This window comes from Dromaius novaehollandiae, chromosome 1 (genome assembly GCF_036370855.1).
Source record: "Dromaius novaehollandiae isolate bDroNov1 chromosome 1, bDroNov1.hap1, whole genome shotgun sequence".
Classification (NCBI taxonomy): Eukaryota; Metazoa; Chordata; class Aves; order Casuariiformes; family Dromaiidae; genus Dromaius; species Dromaius novaehollandiae.
The window spans coordinates 92,610,512-92,633,344 of NC_088098.1; the positions used below are offsets into that span (position 1 = coordinate 92,610,512).

General features: G+C 45.0%; 1 protein-coding gene across 5 annotated transcripts in view; it reads left to right on the forward strand.

The window, feature by feature from the left end:
• LSAMP (limbic system associated membrane protein) overlaps positions 1–22,833 on the forward strand; it is a 1,021,997-nt gene that overhangs the window by 985,572 nt on the left and 13,592 nt on the right. For 3 of the 5 annotated variants that reach the window (XM_064520180.1, XM_064520196.1, XM_026093987.2), the window contains 2 exons: positions 3,065–3,185; positions 4,157–4,305. In XM_064520180.1, the coding sequence (XP_064376250.1) occupies positions 3,065–3,185; positions 4,157–4,305 (270 nt within the window). Of the gene's footprint in view, positions 1–3,064; positions 3,186–4,156; positions 4,306–8,260; positions 8,293–10,493; positions 10,580–22,833 lie in introns of those variants that run through there. The other 2 variants (XM_064520188.1, XM_064520202.1) reach the window with 2 other exon arrangements.

The following is a 22,833-nucleotide window of genomic DNA, read 5'->3' on the forward strand; positions in this document are numbered from 1 at the left end:
ATTAGTACTACGGAATGTAAATAGACATGTTTCAGAGTGCATGTGCATCCCTATTAGCCATCTTTGATTAAAGGGTAGCAATCTCGGAGTGGGTTAGGGCAGAGAGCTGACAGCAACAAGTCTTTCAGCCCATCCCAGTCTAATTCACCACCTCATGTTATTTTAGCACCTTTTCATACCATTCTTGCTTCTCTTCTCTTTCTTTCCCGTCAGATCAACGTGTGTCTTGCTTAGAAGTAGAGGTTACTGGCATCACTTCTGGGCTCTCTTCAGCATCTTCAGAATCAACTCTGTTAGAATTGTCTTAGAAATTGTACAGTGGCTGTTTAAGAAAGGCTGCTTCCTGGGCCAAGTTCTGCCATTGATGTGACTTTGCCACTCCGGATTAATTTCTTGTGTTAAACAGATCCATTTGGCTTTACACATTTATCCATTCAATGCAAATGAAAACAATAAGGCCTAGTAGCAGATTTTCTGAACTAAAGCTATTGAAGTTTTTTTCTGTCAAAAACAGCTGAGTTTATAAACCTTAGACATTCCATAAGAAGCAATTAATGTTTTCAAATATTTCTGTGAAACATAATTTAAATGATGTATTTAACATGGTTGAAACAGATTGTCTGTATAAAGTCAGAATGTTGGCTTTTGACTTTGTTTCAACTCATGATAACTATGCTATACTAAGATTTTAAACATTTTTACTGTTACATCATAATATGATATAGTATCACAATGTTAGTACATGGCTGAATTTCGAATGTGAACAAATGATAATTTCCTTCAGGACAGATCTTTTATTTCTGAAGAAAGTGAAAAAACTGAGGTCATGAGGGCCATGCACAGGGAAAAATTCAGTCCTGTTTGGGGAATGACAGCTAGACATTTGCATACATCTTTCCTTATCTTGCTTTTTTAAACAACATCACAAGGAGTTGAAATTGTGAGAATTACAGTAGGCTTGAAAAATGGGACCTGCCCAACCTCAACAGCTTTCTGGCCATTTCTTTCCATCCACTGCACTGTGAAGCATGCAGCTTGTCAGCCCCAACTGCAGGAGAAAGCATCATCTCTTTGCTTTGGTCTACATCACCATCTTCAGGCTTTGTGAGTAGTGGCCGTTTCATATTTCAGATAGGGAAACTGAGGCCCAGAGAAGACTTGAGGGCCCTAAGGAGACATTCCTGGCTTCTTCCACAGCATGCAACTAAACACAGAGCAGCTGTTTTTTGAATACAATAAATTAATTTGTGCAGGGCCCCCACCTGTGCTTTACCACTTCTTGTGAAGCAGTACTGCAGTGAGGAGACTGCTGTTTGCTGAGCAGTCAGTGTCATCAGGGATGGTAGTGCCTTAACAAGAAAGGTAACTGCTGAGGTTTCACCTGTCCATGCACCTGGGTTGTTTTCTCTAGAAAGCCTGGGACCGTGGCTACTACAGGGACTGCTAAGAGTGAGAGGCTCAGCTTGCTGGCAGGAAGCAGAGAAGCGAACGCTCAGGGCACTAACCTAGCACTGTCATCTTCTAGACCCATAGAAAGGTATTTGTTCTTTCCATGACTCATCTCATGCACTGGATTCACTGAAGTGGAAAAGGGTTGTCTCGCTGCAGATGGCAAGAAGATACACTACTCAAAAAATAAATGAAAGAAGAATACTTAAAAACATCACCTTCACTATCCTTTTCTTACCCTTCCTCCTTCCTAAATTAAAATATTTACTTGAACCCACAGCCTTTGAATGTAGGATCCTATTTGTATACACTTATTAATATTTATGATGTTAGAGGGCACACTGCAACATCCCTAAAGTCCTGCATACAATCCTGATTAAGGTCAGGAAAGGGATCACATTGAGATGGTTAATGTGCTCACAACAAACTTCCTTTCCATATATTTTCCAGACTGAATTATATTTTCTTTGACTGACACAATCCATTTTGATTCTTTCTTTTTGGCCTTTCAATGCCAGGACAGATACAGGAGAAGGAGCTATACTCTGTACATAGAGTGTGCTTTATGCTGACTTGAGTCTCAGCAAAGTAGCCATCTGAGTTGCATCCCCAGAATCTCGGGATATTCAGGTACTAGTGATGATAGATAAGACACTTACTCTTTGATCCCTGTCAGCAGCCAGGTAGAAATAATTCTGCCTTTTAACTTGTAAAGCTTGTCGCTTAACATTTTGTACATGGGGCTGAGAGTGAAGGCACCAGAGGCTGCCCTACCTGGCACTGAGCCAGCACTGAGACCCAGCTCCGGCAAAGTATACTGATATCTATTCCAAGTTGCGCATACCACAACTCTCGGGCTTCATATTAACCAGGGGATGGGAGCACCGCGCTGTGCTGAGGACAGGCTTCATGCACAGTGATCACAAACAAACCCCACTGGAGCTTGTGACAAAGCAAAATGTTCAGAAAGGTTTGGGCATAATTTGTAGCCCTAGGTACCTGAGGTAGGCATATTAATAAGTGGTCTGGTCTTCAGAGTTGCTGATCACCCATATCTTCTGCTAAAGCCCTTCCATTTTAGCCATGAATATATTTCTGCCTCGTACGTGTGCCCTTGGTCCTTTCCTTCCTTATTATAGTTTTGAATTAGACACAGAGGTTGTACAGAAAATAATTTTTCACAATAGTGTTTAATTCCTAGCTTCTTCCATTTACTTCTGCTGTCTTGGTTTTGCCCTTGATGAAGTCCTTCCCTCATCTTCTTCTCTCTGATGAGCCCATCTGAACTAGGGATGCACAAATAAATACTCATAAATCACAGAAGTCCATCATTAACCTTAACTCTGCCTGCTTATGCCTACCTATTTATCACAGAGCTTTATTCAGTACCACTGTGGAGAAGCATGAGTGAGGAGTGGTGCTAACGTACTATATTAGGGAGAGTTCACAGAGCAGGTATGCTCCAGAGGCAGAGGGGAGAATGAGCCACAGAAAGCAGCAACTCTGGGCCTCCATCAGCCTAAATGGTTCACATGAGAAAGCCAGCCTGGAATTAGTTTCACTGTTTCCTCCCATCTGCAAATGTATGAAATAAACAAGTGTTTCTTTCCTGCAGACCCTCCCACTATCACAGAGTCCAAGAGCAATGAAGCGGCCACAGGACGACAAGCCTTACTCCGGTGTGAGGCATCAGCAGTACCCACACCTGATTTTGAGTGGTACAGAGATGACACCAGGTAAGACCAGTAGCTGTCCTCTTCCTTTCTTTCCTTTCTGGTCCATGCAATAGGGAATCCTTAGAAAATCACTTCTTGTCCTCCTCAACCCTTCTCCTCAAATAAATACCCTCCACAAACCACAGACGTCATGATTGTCCCACTGGCTTAGACAAAGTCAACATATCCAGGGCTGAAGGAGGCAATCCCACTCTGAACCAGGACGCTGAAGGAAATGTTGAGGATCAGGCTCTTACCAGTCAGTAATAGCCCAGTACACAATTAAGACATCAAAAGTGCTTTCTTCCTGACAAAATTCATGCATTAAATAGCTCATGATAAAAATGCAAAAATAGGCAGTGTTAAATCTCCAAGTAGGTAACACCACCCTAGCTGCCTTCATCCAGGGAAGGTGCTGCTGAAATGTAAGGTTTTCCCACCCATGTGACCTGAGCCACCTGGATTTGCATATGGGCCGAATATGAGAAACAGGATTTGTCCTTTATACCTGAGCACTTACCTTGCATTAAAAAGGTGGCTTTATTAACCTGGTTTTCAAGCTGACCCATGTGCACAGGCTCAGAGGTGACTTGGCTTTTCTATATGCATTCATTAGAACACATTAATTAGTGTCTTCTACTAAAAGCCTTTTATCAAAGTGCAGGCTAGCCCCCAGTTGACCACTTCATTTCCAAGTGTCAGCCAATGCTAGGTAAAGGGCTCCTCTCTTTCCACCAGCTTTTCTCACCACCTGGCTTTCCACTGGTTACCAGTGGCATTTTCCTCCACTGCACTCTTTCTTCCATTCATTGCCTCCTTCTGCTTTCCTTCAACAGTTTCCTTCTGTCGCCCCCTTTGTCTCACCCTCCTTCCTCTTCCCAGTCTCACCCATCAGCTGGTCTGAACTACTTTGGTTTACATTCTGTTGGGCAGTGATTTCCTCTCCAATATAACTACTATTGCACTGCACACCTCTTCTGCTGTCTTCCCAGGATAAACAGCGCCAATGGTCTGGAGATAAAGAGCACGGGGAGCCAGTCTCTGCTGATGGTGGCCAACGTCACTGAAGAACACTATGGGAACTACACTTGCGTGGCTGCCAACAAGCTGGGAGTCACAAATGCCAGCCTATACCTTTACAGTAAGTATGGGAGAGGGTGAAGGGATGTCCAGGTTACTCTCGCAAACACCAGGCTGTGTAGTAAGTACACATTGATGCTGTGACGCAGAACTCAGGAAAACATCCACTTTCCAACCCCCCAAACCAACAGCCAGGACCTGACTTTCAGCACTGTGCTTGAGGTACTTGCATGTTCATAGCCACAGCAAATCACAAACACACTCAGATTTAAAAGTTTACAGTCAAGCCCTTTGACTTTTTCTGCTGAAGTCAAATGTTGTTAAAATAATAAAAACATGTTGTTTTAAAGCTGGAAACAAAAACCCCTTTAGAGTGAGAGACCCTTTAATAAGGAGACAGAAGGCCAGGGCTTAGAGGGTCCATGACAGCTGAGAAATGACAAGTGATTCAGAGAGATGGAGAGAACTAGCCACCGAGCCTGAGGAGAACAAGGGAGAGTCAAGAAAAAGAAATGAGTTTGAAAATGAGAGAAAATGGAAGGGGGAAAAAAAATGCTGCAAAAGTGGGAAAAGATAGGATGATTTAGAGGGACATACCATAAGGAACATTGGGAAAAAGGTAATCAGCAGATGAAATATGGAATAAAATTCCTTAGATTTCATTCTGCTGCCTTCCAATTATTGAGTTTATTTCAGTAAACTTTAACAGACAAAAGTGGGGACTAGACCAAACTCCAGAACAGAATTACGTGCTAGTTCTAAATTTTGCAGCTGATTCAAACATGATTCTAAATAAAGCCCCAACCCCTCACCTCCCACACATACCCATATAAACTGTGGAGTATTCAAAACCCAATTCTGGATTCCAAGTCTAAAACTTGGGCTCAACTTTGACTGCACATTGGTATTGCCTCCAGAAATACGTTGCAACAGAAGGAGCCACTCAAATGAATGGTCCTATGGGCACAGAAGTGAGCAGGGGGCTGTATTCCTGTGACAATCCCAAACTGAATTAAAACACCCAGGCCATGGGTCTGCTTACTGACAGAACAAAAGATAAGATATACAAAGCAGTCTTATTCCGAGGGGGAGTTTAGTCTAGTTTCTGCTGTCCGTGGTTAGACTACTCAAAGCATCAGGGAAACAGGGTTTGTTTGTTGTTTTTTTTTTATGGACATTGCACAGGAGGACAAATCCACCAGTATTCTGTGTCTACCACCTCTGGATTTATTTCACTGCAGTTTGAAACTTTGCAAAATTGAAGTGTATTCCACGGAAGGCTTTTTTTTTCCCCCCTAAAGGACAGATAATGACATTATCCTAAAATAAGATATCTTTGATTTCCTGTAGCATTGGGGCACACAAACAAAGCAAATTTCTACTTTGAATGTCTTTCTCACCCTGGTCTTGTGACTCTCATGAGATTCAAACAAAATCCTCAGGCAGCAATCTGGAACACAGTTTTCAAATACTGCAGATTTGTTCTTGCCGATATTAATAATAATGCTAAGTTTAGAATCCATTATTTGTGGCTGAATTCTAAATTTGGACCTCTCTATTGGTTGCTCTTACACAGATGAGCTGAAATGCATCACTGAAACAAAATATAAGATGAAACTCTATAATGTATGTATGTGCACGTGATTTTAGATAGGGGGTTGGTTTTGCTAGAAAAGCACTTTGCATGACTTCAGTACTTCACCTCTAAGGATCTCAAAGGATTTGCTAGCAATAAATATTTTAACATCACAGGTTATTTGAAAATGGGTGAGTGTTATTAGCACGATTTTGCAGTAGTAAACTAAGAAACAGAGTGAAGAAATGATTTACCCATGATTGTAACATCAGTGGCAAGAGACCCCAGGGAGATCTTGTGAACTTACCATTACCTATTCTGGGGGAAACATGGCAACTATTAAAGATGGCTCGCAACAAGGAAATAAAGTGAGTGGTGCTATTTTAGCCTCCTTCTGATCCGTATGAAGAAAGCTTTCCTTCTTTCAAGTTGTTGGGTTTTGTTTATCATTTTTACGTTAGACATTGAAGTCCTGTTTATGCTGGAAAACACTAGAGAACTTGTGAAGTAGCAACATCACAAGAGCCAAGAGAATGGAGGTTCAGGAGCTGAGAGAAATTGCTAATTTTTGTCAGATTGTTTCTAGCTTTTATTTTTTGTTGCTTAGTTAATCCCAATTTCTTCACTATTCAATGTGCAGAGAGAGAAAGCCCTTACGAATATTGTTTCAAGAAATCTCTGTTCTCCTTTTAGTTAGTGTGGAAGAGAGAAAGAGAGAAAAAAAAATTAACCCAGGCAGACTAGAGTTGCTATTTCTGAGGTTAAAAAATCAGGAGGAGATGAGTGAAGGGAATCAAGCTTTATAAAGGAAGCAGCCCAAAAAAACTATGAGCCCAGCTGGAAGAAAAGTGCTTTACAGGTCACACAACAGCTGAAATAGCAGACAATGCACACTCCCAGCCACACACTCAGGCAGGAGGAAAAAGCAGCGCCTAGCTTTTGCAAGGTATAGCAGATACTCAAATACTTTGAGTGATTTTTCTTCCCTAGAATCAGGTGGACTGAATCAGCAGTTCTAAATAGAGAACAAGCTTACTGTAGGGCAACATCCCACTGGGGAGGCAGACACAATGTTGGTTCCTCAATGTCCTTTTGCAGTGAAAAAATGGCAGCCAGTAGTGAAGAAACAACCAGAGAGTTAGTAATGAGGTACTGACATCTGTGTCTTAGGTGGAGGGCAAAAGGGGAGCTAGCAAAATGATACGAAAGAACAGTTTAGAGACAGAGAAAAGTGGGTGACTTCCAGGAAATCTCTGCTACCATTGAAAAACTCTCAGAGAGACCGAGTTTCTCAGATGTCTATGCCATAGACAGAAGATGCATTAAAATACAAAAGCAGCCCCCTGCAGCTGTATGAATAGATGGCTCATGATCTTTGTTAAGGGATGCTGTAGCAGTATTGCCTGCTGTAGGTGGAGAGCTTTATACCCCTCACTCCTGGAGACTTATAGCAACATACAAAAGGCCATACTGGGTCAGAAGAAAGGTTTGTCTTGCCCAGGATCTGGTCTCCAACAGTGACCAGGAACAGGTTTACAGAAAGAGCATGCAGGTACTGTTTGATGATGATACAACTGATCTAATAGCTTGCTGCCATCCCTTCATCCCCGTTCCACGTGTACCCTGCTCTCTGCCACATGCTATCATTGCTTCCCTTACACTGGTACTCAGTGATGACCCACAGAGCCGGTTCAACAAGCTAAATCAGCAAAAGCATAACCAAGCTCCCCGCCTCCAAAATAACCCCAAAAGTTTTCTTTTGTTTTAATGAGCTGAATTAGTTGAGGGAAGGGCTAACCAAGCACCAGAGCCCATGCAAGAGAGGGCTCCATACTATGCATCTGGATATCAGGAGTTAGAAGGCAGGACCATGTTTTTCAGCATCAGTGAGCCATTGGTTCAGCTCTGCAGTAGCCTAGGAACATGGATTGTAACCCTCGCAAGCGGAAAATACTGTGAGACTTAGGAAAAGGCGGTAACTTTCCTGGGAGAGAGGATCTCTATGAAAATTGTCCAACAGAGAGGTCAAGCCAGAGCTGCCATCACAGAACAACAGAGATGAAGCATAGTGCCGAAAAGGGGAAAGCCTTTTTCCTGAGTGTATTATGAGCGAAGGAACTTGTTTTCTTTTCATTACACTAAGCTAACAGAATGCTATGGGAAACATTAGGAGCAAAGCCAAAATTTATATCTCAACCTATGCTATATCAAAGTATAACTATGTGCACATACACACCAGATACGTATCTGCCATACAAGCATATGCATACATAGGTTTACATGTGCATGAATTTTGTATGCATGCACCTCTGCAATGCTATAAGCAAGCACACACATATACACAGGCACACAGAAGTACGGACAGCAGCTGGTGCATTCCAGCAAGGCAGAGAAAAGAAATGAAAGCTGTTCCAAATCAGTTGAATTCTGTTTCTTGCAGAGCTAGGCCATCCCTGAGGTACAACAGGAGACAACAGGGCAGTACTGCACATCCGTATGCACTCCTGCTGGCTAAATTGTCTCAATTATAAGAGACCACCACCTCAGCAGGTCCCTTGCCACATCCTCTGCAGCCTGCATCCTCTGCACTCTTCAGTGAGTAAGGAAATCTGGAGGTGAAGCAGCAGCCAGCAAGGCCTGTGCTGATTAGAGGCAGCACCAGGCAGGAGCCCACCATTGTCTCTTCAAGAAGCTTCAGGTGTAGTTATCATTTTAGTCCAGCAGTTATAATCCCAGCAATAAACACATTCTTAAGAAAAGTTGGTGCTTGCCTCTAACATCATTATTTGGCAGTGTCCCAGCATGAGTGCCAGCTCTGTGCACACACTTACACCCCTTCTCTTAACTCTGCCCATGCTTTGTTGCATGTGAATATTTGTTTATGGTGGTTGCTGGCAGGGTTTGGAGCTTAACTGTGACTGAAATGCAAGGCTCTCAGTGCAAACTCTGGGTTTTCTCAGGGGCTGTCAATAATGGGGAGACACAGGAGAGGAGAGAAGGTGGTTAGGGTGACAGCCAGATGGGGCAAGGCTGAGACACTGCTAATAAGACTAGGTGGAGCAATAAAGGCAGCACACAGCAGGCTAGGGGAACAGAGGTAGAGTCCTTGAATAGAAAGCAGCATGATAATGAGGCCGTAGTGCTTTGCTTTAACTGCTTATGCTGTGCAGTCTGCAGCCTGCTGTGCAGGAAGAAGGTAAAGGGGAGCTGAGTTATTTAACCAAACTAAATAACAAGGAAGTCATGTCAGCACAACAGCCTGCTTTCACAGAACAATAGTCCCCTGTTGCTACATATACATAGAGATCCAGGCTAGCTGTGTATTTTCTAGCAAGAGACAATCTCCCCTGTGCCTGCTGTGGATTCAAACAGCTCTATTAGCACCATGAGGGTGGGAGATCTGCCGGTGTCACAGGGACAGGATTGACCTGCTGTGTCCCCATGGGCTCCAGCTAGTCAGAAAGCAGCTCCCTGAAACAAGGGTGCTATATAAAGAGCATTGGTCTCCAAATAGTTAGGACTGGTTTGACCAGAGAATAATAGTTGACTAGTGATGTAACCTGCGAAGCACTCTGTCCATCAGTGGTGATCTTAGCACTGTTTCCACAAGTAAGCTGGGAGGCAACTCATTGCTCCAGGCCTATCAGCTTTTGCTTAGTAGCATGTCTGTACAGCTATATTGACTACCTAATGGCCAGCCCTTGAGTAGGAGTTTGCCTCAGTCAGGACAGGCTATCCAGCAAGCTCTGAATGTAATGAAGGAAAACTCACTGATTAGAGACAGGTCTAGGAGGGGCTTATATTCTTGGTTCTGCTCCTGGTTGTGCAATTCAGCATTTGACCCAGGGCAAATTGCTTCTTTGCTCTGTTAATCAACTGCACTATGTGTAAAATGGGATTAACACTACCTTTTACCTCAGCTGGGATCTCTGATTCCTGATTTCACTCAGTGTCTGTGCAATACTTTGAGATCCTGGCATGGAAAAAGCAAAATATGAAGCCAGCAGTAGCAATTTCCTGCTGTGATGTATAACAAGGATGCATCGTTAAAAACATATAATCAAGACAGCAGATTCTGCACACAACTAAAGGTTGATGGATCTGCAAAAACTATGTTCCTGTAGGAAGACAAAGGCTTAAGAGAAACAGACCACCCATGAAGATTCAACTAGGTGAATATTGCCATGCTCACGTCTTCAAGGGACCTGTCACCCACAAGAAATCCATTATGAAGAAGGTTCAGTGGAAGCGGTAGCTACAGGTGGAGGACTTCCACAATTCATCTTTCTGCCAAAGGCTAGCTTCCAGCAGAAGGTATAGCTGAGAGGAGCTGTAGGGTGATGACATGAGCTCCCTGTACTCTTTGAAAGCCAGGGGGATGATGTGGCCTATCAACTCCAATTAGCTTCACTGCAAGTGCTTAATTCCTCTTGCTGTGTGGGTATTATTTGTTTAGTTCTTCAAATGAATTCTGTCTGACTGCCAGTCCCAGAGGATGTTGACGTGTATTAGGTGCATTGCTAGCAAAATGCTCTGTATAGGAAACCTACTCTAGTTCATCTGCTTTGAGGATGGACAACTCCATCAGGTTTGTAACTGCTGCTTGCTTGGTGTGAGAAGTGGCTCGTCCTTTTCTCCTGCATGTTGCTTATTGTTTTTTTTCCCCCCCTTAGAACGAGTTTTACCCACACTCCCCAATCCTTTTCCAGGTCAGTATATGTTTTATGTCAAAGTAGCTCTCTAGCCGGGTCATTCTCCATCATCCTGATAAATGCTAAGAGCTAAGGATAGGCAAAATGGTTCAGAAACACAGGAAAATAAGGGCTGTCCCTTCTCTTCTGCATGTCATTTGCTCCCTTCTGCTTACCTTCCTCATCCTTCCCCTTCCCCCGCCTTTCCACAAAACCAATCAGCTGAATAGGAACAACCTTTAGCCAAGCTTTGAGCCTCTGTGATATTGTGTCCTCATCCAGATCTGGACAGTCTTCAGTGAGGTTCAATTTGTCATTAGACATACTCCTAATACATATTCCAGTCCTAAGCTATCTTTGCTTACATATTCTGATTTGGATGAAAAGCATAAGCAGACCTAAAATCTTGCAGAGATGGTGCAGGGAACAAGTGAGCAGCTAAAAATTAAATTGCTACCAAGAGATTTTCACCCTAGTTGTGCAGACTATTCACAGTGAAACACCTTGTTCTCTCATTCCTCTGTCAAACACACCCAGATCTGTCTGTCAAACAGTACTGCATTTGAGGTACAGAGCCTGAAAAGAAGCACAAGGTAAAAGCACATAAGATGGTGAGATGCTACTGACTGATTTATTCCAAAAAGGGGAGGTATGAAGGCAAAATGGAAGTGGGAGTCTTGAGTGTTTTTCTTGTCTCTGCCACATGCTGCCCAAGTATGTCTCAGGTCCAGGCAGTATGGCCTGGACTTTCATGAGATTTGGAGTTTGGATGCAACCTTGAGATTCTGAAAGAGCCCAGAGACTCCACAGTTCCAGAAATGAGGCGATTTCCAGGTGTTTGAAACTAAATCAACAATAAGGCAACCAGTCCCCTTAGTCACTTAAAAAATCGTTGCCTAGAGCTCCTTCATATCTTTGTTTTACCACCGTATGATGAAGATATTGATATTCAAATCACCAGGATGTTCTGAGTCCTAAATAGTTAATGTCTGCATAGAGCCTTGAGGTAGAGTGTCATTATGAACCCAGGTTGTTTTGCAAAAGGGCATCTGCCCAAGTATAGCACCTGCAGGTACTCCCATGAAAAGAACAATAAATGCTGGGTGTTACATCAGCTCCATTTAACTACTCTGCATTTTCAAATGATGCTCTGCTCTTGGCAACTTATTCAGGTTCAGGATGTAGCCACAATTGCCTATTTAAAAGGCAAATCTGCAAATACAATTAAAGAAAAGTACCTAAAAAAAAAGGAGGGGAAAAAAAAAGAAATCAAGCTACCATTAAAATTAAATCCCAGAGAGTGATTTGTAAATAACATTCAAGGAGCTGAGAAAAGGAGTAAAGTAGGCCATTGGGAACCTAGCGTGGAAAAATAAATCCAATTAAACACCGTTATCGTATGTACTGCAAATGAAACTTGTGCTTGGATGTGAAATTAAAGTTGCTGAGGCTGTTTGGGATGTAAGGTTTTGAGGAGTTTTCCTAGTTTGGATGTTCTTTTTAAGCAAAATTTCCAATGGCAAATAATTTTCTCTGATGGAAAACACAGGGCTCTTTCTTTTTATGATTATTTTTATTATATATCCTTAAATTCCACAGACAGGCAATGTTCATTTTTTTTTTTTCATAGCCAGCTCTGTTTACAGCTGGTTTTGAATTAGTAGCCCATTAAGGTAAATGATAAAGCAAAAACTACAAGTGAGCAAGGCCCAGATTTCCATACCAAATGCCCCTCCTAATCAGGCTGCCAAGGCCATCCTGCAGAGCTTTAGTCAGTCCTTTAAAACACTCTCCCTTCTGCCTGTGAAGTTGGGGGTTTTTTTTTCATTTTGCTGCTCCCTGTTCTCCTGAGAGCATCTCCAAGAACATCCTGGTGTGACATGACTTCTGCAAGGAGTCTTCAGGAATTTGTGGTGCCAAATGCTGGGATATCTCCAGTGAACCAGGACATGCTAAGAGGATTTTGCAAAGGGGAAAAGTAGAATTTAAATACTCCAGACCTCATTTGTTTTCTGAAAGCTCCTAGCAGCTTCCTTAATGTGGGCATTCAGCGCAGATATTGGCACTTATCTCAAAGTTTGCTTTTCCTTTGCTGCTCATCTTCAGAGAAACCTTAGGCCAAAAGTTTTCTTCTTTGACATTTTCCCCCCAATGAGTTTATGTTCTGGGACACAGGCCTTAGCTCTTAAACAAGCCTCTCCTCGGTGACCAGAAACATGTCCTGCTTCCTCTTCCTGCCTCAATTTCATTTCTCTAAAGCCTCTGTAACTCTCCTGTCCTGCAGAGTTTTGAGCATTAATTTTAAAAAGAAGGTATTTGGAGATGAAGAGCACTGTACTCATGATGAGTATTGCTATCATTAGCTAGCTGCTGTGGAAACATCTTGCTTTCAGGCAGGCTAGAGACTCAGAAGAAGCCTGTTCTACTAAATACATGGGACTTGAATTTGATGAGGCTGTTTCCTAGAAGGCTGGTGGAGACCAGCTGATTCAGCTCTCGACTGTGCACAGTTGTCCCTGGTAAATTTTCTAGCTCTCTTGATTTTGCGGTAGGGCATTCAAAATGCCATGAAATGTCTTCTGGGATGATGTCATATCATCACATTTTCCTGCCTGCATTGTAACATCACATTGTAATGAGATGACACAACATTAGGCTGTCATGATGGGGACCTTACTGTATCATCAAGTGGCTTTTCAAAAGAATTTCCTCTGTAAAGGGAGAATTTGCACATTCCCCAGAACACCTGCAAAGGTCAGGGCCAGTGGGATCTCTATTGAGCCTCAAAGGCATCTGTAGCAGTTATGGCACTAGCTCTATCTCAGTCCTCTGTCAACCCTCACCCTCAGCCCTTTGAACAGAGACTCCCCTGTCGTTAGTACCCAGTGTCCACATGGAAATGACTTAGCCAGACTGACAGGTTTCAAAACCTGTAAGTCTACCTGGCAGGAGTTTTGTGACCAGGGTTTACCACAAATTAATCAATGACTTTCTCAGATTGAAGTATGGCTAGCTTGAACACACCAGGAGCTCTGCCAGGAGATGCTTTGTGTCCCAGTGAGTGGCAGCACCCAGAACTGCCTGGAGTAACTTGCAAGGGCATCAAGCATGCAAGCAGACCTTTGTGACTTGATCAGACAAAGTCCAGTTATAGTCATCAATGGGATAACAAAAGATTTATAGCAGTAGTGTGTAAGTAATTGGCAGAGGGGGAGGGAAAAGGAAAACGAGCAGTGCTGTCTTTCTGCCAAAAGGGATACTGATCGGAGAATGACCCCGGATGGACTGTAGATCGTAGCTAGTCTGCATTTAGCTGTAGCCTGTACTGTCACTAATGCCTTCATCAGGAGGGTGGGAGCTGGGGGAAGGGAGGAAAGAGATGTTCATTTGGGTCTGATGACCAGAGTGGAAAACACAGAGAGCATCTTTTTTTGTAATACCTTCTCAGTCCTCTTCCCTGCTTCCCTTCCCATGGTGGGCCTAGCTGTGAGAAGAGAGAATTCATCTGGTATAGTGATCACCTCCACCCATCCCTGCTCCCCTTTCGCTTCTTCCCATGCATGCCCTTACCAGTTCTGCTCTGCAGACTGCTCTCCTGTGAGTTGGTTCTGTTTTGGCAAAAGGTAAACATCTGAATATTTTGAAACTTAAGAGAGAAATGCGGGGAAGTACATCAGACTGTAAAGGGTTAACATATGATGGGGCTTGCTGACTAGCAAGTAGCATTGGAAGATCCTACAGAAATCAATCATCTCAGTGCAGTGTGGCCAGTTAAGGAACCCATCCATCTCTAAAATCCTCTGTCTCCCCACTGAGACCAAAATTTGCTTCCCCAGAGGGAGTCCAAGAAAGGGTCAGTGAAAAGCCAAGCCTTCACAGCCTTCAAAATGATTCATTATTTGGTAGAGCTGAGGAAGCTGTAGCATAAACAGGCCAAAAAGTCCAAATTTGTCCAACTGACGGAGAAATAACCAGCAGACAAAAATAATGGCTATAGGGACCAAGTGTAGGAGTGCATGTTTGGAGCCATTTGTGTGTCAGGTATTTCCCTAAATTCTCAGGCATTCAAGAGTCATAGTTCAGTTGTACTCCTCACTGTGTAGTGATGTGTACTTGACTACTCAGAGAGAGCGTGCCCTTCTCTTCCCTGAATGCTGGCTGATATTTGGGCATCAGCATTTGTGGCAGAGCTCAGCTATAATGCCCGTCACTCTGAACAGAAAGCACAACTTAAGTCTCACCTTGCTGCCTGCTGATGATATCTGGCCAGATTTTCCAAAAAGCTCATTCTCCATTTGGTGAGTGCACAAGGGCATGGCTCTGCAGCATGGACACTCAGCCAGGCCAAGCTTCTCTTCTTGCTCAGGGTGAGCATCCATCTCTGCCAAGATGGGATCTTGTGGGTGCTGAGCTTGCTGGGATTTCAGGTCAACGCAACAGGAAGGACAAGGCAGAATGAAAAGGAAGGCAGTCATCATATTATTTGCTTCTTGCTCCTTCATAAGTATTGAGCAAGTGGTAACATTTTATCTTATTTTGACCATGTGACTAAAAATTAATAAAATCAAAGCCAGAGGTGATGATCGTGTCTTCCAAAAGGGGTAGTGCTGATTTGTTGGTTTTCAGCTGGAAACACCACCTTACAGAAAAGAGAAATACCAAGAATTATTTCTGTTTCTACAGCTACTAACATTGCTTGGTATTTTTTGGATAGCAACAGACAGTTTCTGTTTGCTGACATTTTTAAATAAAAATAAAAAAACTGTTTGCTTCTTCCCACAAAAAAGCCAAAAGAAAAGAAACTAGCTTTCTTACAAGAAAAAGGGAGAGAAAGATAGGGAGAGGGAGAGAAGGATGGCTTTATTGCTTGATCTGTTTCTATACTTTTTGTTCATTAATTTTAATTGAGAATGATTATTCCAAAATGAGCCATGGATTGCATATATTTGCATAACCCTCTCCAGTAGCAATAGTGTGGAGAATCCAGTGAGTGAGGAAGAGCACAAGCAGAGGGTAAGAACTGAGCCTGGAAGTCTCGGAAAGATTCCTCAGAGCTAGGCCCTTGCACTGGGATAGCGAAGACATTTCAAGGTCTCTTTAGTCACAGCTGTGGCTTTACATGGTTACAGGACAGCACTGCAAAATAGAGGTCCAGGCTCAGCCGCTGGGTGGGAGAGTGGAAGTTAGTTGGGTGAAATCAGGCGGAGGAGAATGTGCACAACTGCACTGAAGAGATTAAGAATCTCATGGAAGAGCAACTGCCACAGAAAATCAGTTGTCAGGCAGGGACACCAATAGCATCGGAGCTGTAGCATGGACAGATTCCCCTGCAGAGCAGTGCTCATGCAGATGATAACTCTCCTGAGCCAGATATCCCCAGCCTGGAGGACGCTTATAGCCTGATACCATCTGTATGTTAGACGAGCTTCTGAAGCCACCAGCTGAACCTTCCTCCTTCGAGAGGAGCTTATACCCACTGCACAGCAAATGTACCTAAATCCTTTCTCTCTCCCTCTCGCTCTTCTGACTTCCCTTGCTCAGCTGCCAGCCCGGCTAACTGGAACTCAAGTGTGGACAGCAGCAAAGAGGAAGGTGAAGAATAGCCGCTGTTTCCTTGATTTAATCCTTAAACACAAACAAAAAAATTCTCTCCCTCAAAAGAAAATGGCTAAAGAGTAATTCCCACCTTCATTCTCTTCCTCCTCTCCCCACCACCCTCCTTTCCATTTCCACTGAAAACCACTCAAGAATTTGCCTAACAAATTGGCCTTCCCCTCTGGTTATTGTCCCAAGTGAACAGTCTCTCCATTCACTAACCCATGACGGTAAGTCAGTTTGGGAAGCGGCAGGTTTATCTTCCTGGCTCAGGCATTGCACCAGGCCCGCTTGTGAACCAGTTGCCATTCAATGCCTGCTCTGCTGTTGATAAAGCACATTACACATGGCTGGGCTTGCATGATTAATACAGCTGTCTAAGCGCTCTCTCTCTAAAAACAAAAACAACTGGGAGAAGGGAGGTGTGGGATTTGGGAGGGAGGGGGTGCACAGGGAAAAAAAACCAACCATTCCGTAAAAATCAGGCTTGCAGAAAAAGCCAAGTTCTCCTGGCAGGCCTGCCCTGCATGGGTGAGGAGGCCTCTCAGCGGAGCTCCCCAGCAAAAGGGACAGGCCTATGGGCACAGGGAGCAAAGGGGAATTGCGCTTGGCCCTTCCTCACCGTCACCTGCATGTCCTGCTGCGGTTTGGGGAACAGATCCATGGGCAGGAGCAAGGGGAAGCATGGCATGAGGGATCAGGCCATGGAGATGATGTGTTGTAACCAGCATAGAGGTCCAGCCAGGCAGCCTCCATGGTAGGTGTCACAGACAGGCATGCACACTGGTGCACAAGTACACTCACGGGCCAGACCACTCTATGCACCATGCCCGCACACCCCCTGTTTGAAGATGCATCCCACACTCACCGAGCAATTTTGGGGCACCCTAGAGCATAGTAAAGGATGAACAGAAGTGGCTGTCGGCCTGCCTCTTTTCCATTGCACCTGACTCATTCAGCTGACGGCCAGTTCAGCTTCCTGTGTAAATAATAGTTAATGTTCCCTTTTGAATTGATCAGTCTGGGAATGGGCCGCAGGAAGCCACTATGGCTCTGCTCCAGCATTACCCATGCCTGGGCCAGCACACCAGCATTAAAGCCGTGCTTCCACTTTTGAGGCTTTAAAGTGACCAGGAGTCTCACTCTGAAGTTACACACAAATCCGCACATCTGTACTTTGATGAGAGCTACAGATGACACAAAGTAGTGCTTGCTTAGACACCACTTTAGAGACATGCACCAGGCTATGTGCCCGGCTTTTCTCTGGTAACATCTATAATTCACTGAAACACTGAGAGAAGTGCATGGTCTTGTTTATACAGCTCCCATGACACGGACACCATATTTCTCACTGTTCACAAGCTGGCTAAAACCTCACCTGCAGTTCGTTCCATTCCTGTGCCACGAGGGATGGGGGAAAGGGGCCTTCTGACTCCACAAGGGTGGCCTCTGCGATGATCGGTGCAAGGGATCCACTGAGAGGAGTGGTAGCAATGAGGAGACCTCAAGGACATGTTTGCGGGGAGCCATGTCTTGCAGTGCTGCTCTTGTAAACCCTGCACTAGAAGTACTGGAAGGGAGGGAAGGAAGGGCAGGGGCAGCAATATGACTGAATTGCAGCCCAGCACACTGCCAGCCTAAGCAGGTGGCCTTCGTCTTCAGAGGTAGCAGCATGAATGCTGGTCACTCTCCACCCTGATTTAGTTGTCCTCCTGCTCTCCCTCCTGCACTGACCCTCTTCCTGGACATTCCCCTTCTGCATTTCTGCTCACAGCCACCCATCCCGTGTTGAATACCCAGAAAAGCGTGTGGAAAACCACTGCAGGGACAAAGTGGGTAAACAAACATACATAAAGCTGATGAAAATATTAATTTTTCAAGAGGCTCAAGAGCGTCTGATTAGCAAACTGGCTTCCTAGGGCCGTGTGCGCTCAGGTTGAGAAGGGGCTACGTTGTCCATAGCTGTTTGTTCCCTGATGAGAAACCAAACTGTATGCTGTTGTCACCTTCGGTCTGCTGAGGAGAGGGAACAGTGCCCTACACATGTGCTTGAGGTCTGAAGAGTGGAGGGATTTCCATATCCTCAGGAAGTGTAAGCAGAGAGAAAAAGCTTAGCTCTCCCCTGTGAGCATGTGCTACGTATTTTTTGGATCTTTTGCTTGTAGGATGAGAGTCTTCAATGGATGGTTTGAAGACGTGGGAGCTAGAAATAACTGATTTTGTATCACTAGTTTACCAAGTGTTTTTAAAAAAATCTGCAACGATTCAGAGAATGAAAAGGGTGAAAGACTTTTTCTCAGCTGTGAGAAAATATTGGAACTTTTTGATATCTACAGAACAGACCTGATGATGAAATACTTTGAAACATATTTGGTCGTCTAGTCACCACGAACCTCATTGATTATTTGGTCTTCTAGTCACCACGAGCCTCATTGATCTGAATAATAGTTAAGTTCTAGAATAGCAATACCATAAACCAGCTCTAGGATAACTGGTGTAAGCAGCCATCTCTTGAATACTATGACCTTCTTAGAAAGACACTGAGAAATACAATCACAGAGATAGTCTTTAGGCCTCAGGGAAGGATGGGTGAGCTCCATTACAGAATGAATCTTTACTAAGACACGAGGAATGATAGATGAGTACTTAGTACACCATGAACGAGCTCCAAAACATGGGGAAGAACTGTTTAGTGCTAAAAAACCATGAGCAAATTCTGGAAGACATTAAACAGTGTGCTAAGATTGACAGACACCAGAGACATTTCCTTAATCTTGTTGGAGAGTTGCTAGAAGGCATCCTCCCTAGTTTACACAGTGGGACTTCTGCTTCTAGAAAAGCCAGATTACTGCCAGTGCAGTAAGAGTCAAATTTTAATTACAGGAGCAGAACCCCTACCAGTAAAGACCCCACAGATATTAGCTGGTAGTGAAAACAGGGTACAAGCAAGTAATGAACAAAACAGTTTGAACATTAAGAACAGAGAGTGCAAATCATGTCATCCTCTCTAAAGGGGAGGGGGAAGGAAAGAAGTTTAAAAAAAAAAAAAAGCCAGACGAACCCTAGTAAGTAGAAGCTGCTAATCCTTAAAGCCTCAGAGTAGAGTGCAAAGCCTTGGAAGAAAGAAATTAATAACTTTCAAAGTATGACCTTGAAAATGGCATTAACAGTATTCCTTCCTTTTAAGCCTTCATGATAATAAAGATTTCATCTTCTGAAGCCCTGGCAAGAGAGTCAACAGACTAGAAAAATGACTTCCTGCAGAGAAGCTGGGAAGTGCAAAACCTCAGACCCCTCCAGGCCCCAGCGGAGTGAGATGAGAAAGAGAGACCTGTATGTTGCGTAACCCCTTTTCCTTGGTCCTTCTTCTTTAGTGATTTTTTTTTTATCCCCCTCCCCCCCTTCATTTTTGGTCATTTCCTTTGCTCAAGAAGCATGACTTCAGCCTTCACTTTAAGTAGAGTTAGCCTGTCAGCAGCATGGAGCCCAGAACTGCTCAAGGTGGAAAACACTTTGAAAAACAGTTTTCCAGCTCCACTTGGGCCACCATTGGCCCCACTTCCCATCACAGACAAGTCCTCCTAGTGGGTCCCATGCCTCCTCCTGGCCTCACCCTCAAACAATGACTGATGGGAGCTGATTCTCCTCTCATGCTTGGTTTCACCTTGCGTTCTCTGGCAGGATCCCAAGGGCAGGTTCACCAAAGCACGTAAGGAGCCCGTAGCTTTCCAATGCCCTTTGAAGTGTCTCTGTGGGCTCTCCTTCATCAGTGCTGCAGACATACCAAGTCCTGAACTCTTGTTAATGTGCATGAGAGAATAATCAGGCCCCTGCTGTCTCTTTCTGTATCTCCATTTTGTTTTCCTCAGATGAAGGGGCGCAAAGCCTAGTGAGAAATTCAGTATTAGTGAATGTGAGAGTGAATCACATAGGACATTTCTGTCTAGGCAGGTGGGTGATTTTTCCCTTTAGGTATGAGCCAGGAATGTATCTGCTTCTTGCTTACAGCTCAAACCACCCTTTCTAAAAGTCTGTCTTGCGAATCCTGAAAGTCATAGGTTCGATTTCTGGTGGCAGCGATCATGTTGTTTACAGCATTTGGGTGCCTGGCTCTGTGCAAATGGATTTGCTTGTAGATCTGGCCTCATTAGTCTGTTCAGCAATAGTTATGTTGCTTTATGCCATCCCCTACAACTTTTGCTTCTTCCTGCTGTCACAGGTAGACAATTTGCTTTGTGACAGGGATGACCAACCAGCTGGCCAGATCCACCTCTTTCCTCCTCTCCCCCCCCTCCAAAAAAAGCAGTTTTACCAATTCATGAGGAATGCTAGCTTGAAGGCAGGTCAAAATAGGATGGTTACTGCTGCATGGTGGTTGTGGAAAGACGCAGACTGGTGGAGTTCAGCTTCTCTGCCATACAAACAGGGCCACACCGGGCTGCCCCTGGCAAAAGTGACTCTGAGCATACAGAAGCTGGCACCCCTTCTTTAGCATGGTCCCGCGGCAGCTTTGCTAGTGTGTCTGTCTCTTCAGGACCCCAGGATTTTCCCCCAGGTGTCCGTAGCCACTAAGCCTGGGCATTAATGCCAACCAGTGTTCTTTCCTTGCAGATACCGTGCAGCTAGGGGCATTGGTGTGCATATCTGCTAAATAGGCCTGAGCTGATTTAGGGTCCAGCTGCAATCTGGACTAAGAGAGAAAGGGGGCCAGTGCCTCCGGCTAACCACCTACCTTGACAGACTGACAGACTCTGCCAGGGGCAAGTGCCTTAAGGCCTTTGCCTGGGCACCCAGTTCCTCTCTTGGTGGCAGACACAACTGCTGGAGGCCCTGGCAGCACGGCCAGTCCTGCCTGGCTGAGGTCATCTTGCAGGGCTGCCAGCGGGGCTGCCCTTTCCCCTGCTATGCCGGAGCAGCCGGCCAGGGAAGGGGGCTTTGCCTGGGAGTAGCGCTGGGCCTGGCGAGCCCCGAGATGTTTTTCCCGTTGGTTTTTCTTTGCCTTTGGCTGCCACCTCGTGGGAAAGAGGTGTGTGACCGCTTCAGACCCCCTGGAGCATTTGCGCAGCATTTGCTCCACGGTGCAGCCAGAAAGGGCTTCACACACGCGCGCGCGCGCGCACACACACACACACACACACACACACACTCACTCACTCACTCACACTCACACTCACACACACACACACACACACACACACACACACACACACTCCGGCCTTCCCCACACGACCTCCCCCCGTGCTGGAGTTGCTGCTGCAGATTTGAGCCAAGCCAAGGTAGATGTTAATCATAACAAATGCCCTGCCCCCATTTCGAGGCAGAAGGCATTTAAAAGCAGAGCCTACCTGTATATGTGTAAACCAGTTTGCATGGGTCACCCATGCAGCTGAACCAGAGGGCTAGTGCTGTATGCCTGCACCCCCCCAAAGCTAACAGCACCCCTTCACATCCTGCTCATCCCCTCTCCCTTAGCTGTTCAACAGCATTTGAGCTTCACCTGGCACCACATCCATGCTGAAACAGCTCTACAGGAATTGCCAGCCCCTCCTTTGTTTTCCCCGTAGTTTATTCTTCCCTTTGCATTTGTGGTGCTATCATCTCCCTCTTCCCATGAGCATCATTCCCTTGTACCCGTCTCTCCCCCAGCATCCCTGCTTCCCTATACATGATCTGGGCTTGCTTTCTTGTCCTCAGAGGCCCCCCATCTCCCAGGGCCTTACCTATCCAACCTGCATGCTCACATTAGCTCTTAGGCTTCCCCACCCTAGCCTGGGCTGGTATCTTCTGTTCTTGCCCGCTTCAAAATCCTGAGCTGAGTGTGCCCATATTACCATTTCAGTTACAGACTTTCTCTGGTATCGTTCCCTGTGCTGTGGCCAGGCTTGGGGTGGTGCAGGTGTGATGCTCATCATGTAACCTGAGTCCATATTACCCCTTTCTTATATCCCCCACCACAGTGGCCTCTTCCATATCCCTCTGACCTAACATCAGCTTCCACTCATATTCATCACCTCCTTATGCAGCCCCTGCCTTGAATGGGCACTGTACTATTTGAGGGGGCAATGCCAGCCATGAGGCAGATACATAGGCCTCCCAGGCAGCCTTCTGGCCTTGGTCACTAGCTGCCCAGCCAACACTTAGCCAAGTCTATGTGTGTCACTGCCTTATAGCACTGTAAATTCGTAGCCTGAAGGCAAGGAGAAAAAGCACCATTTTATTCAGCCCACAAAGCACAGACTTAGAAGTCTGCTCCCCTGTCAGTGATTTCCTGCAGCTAGCCTGGTCTCTGGAGGTTGAGTCTGTGCCACAGAGGAGGCATCACTGGACTGCTAATTGCTTAAGCCTTAGGGGCACCATATCAAGTCCTCTCACAACAAAATTGTGCTCCCTTTAGCCTCCTGCATAACATCCATTGAGGCCTCAGTAACAGCCATGCTCCAGCTTTGGTGGAAAGACCTGCAGCTGCGCAATTCAGGACCTGAGCATTTAGTGGCCTCCAATCAGTTAACAACAGGTAGCTTCTTTCTTAATAGTTTCCTTGACAAAAAACTCGCTGACCTGATTCCTGCAGAGGCTTGAACGCACCCCAGCTAATTCTTCCCACACTGAGCAAAGAGGTCCCTTAGCCTGGCTATCCTGCAGTCAGCAGAGGAGACTGCAGAGCAAGGAGTGAGCGAGGCACTTTTAATCTAGCCAGTTCAGGTAGCAATGAGTAACGGGCAGTGTG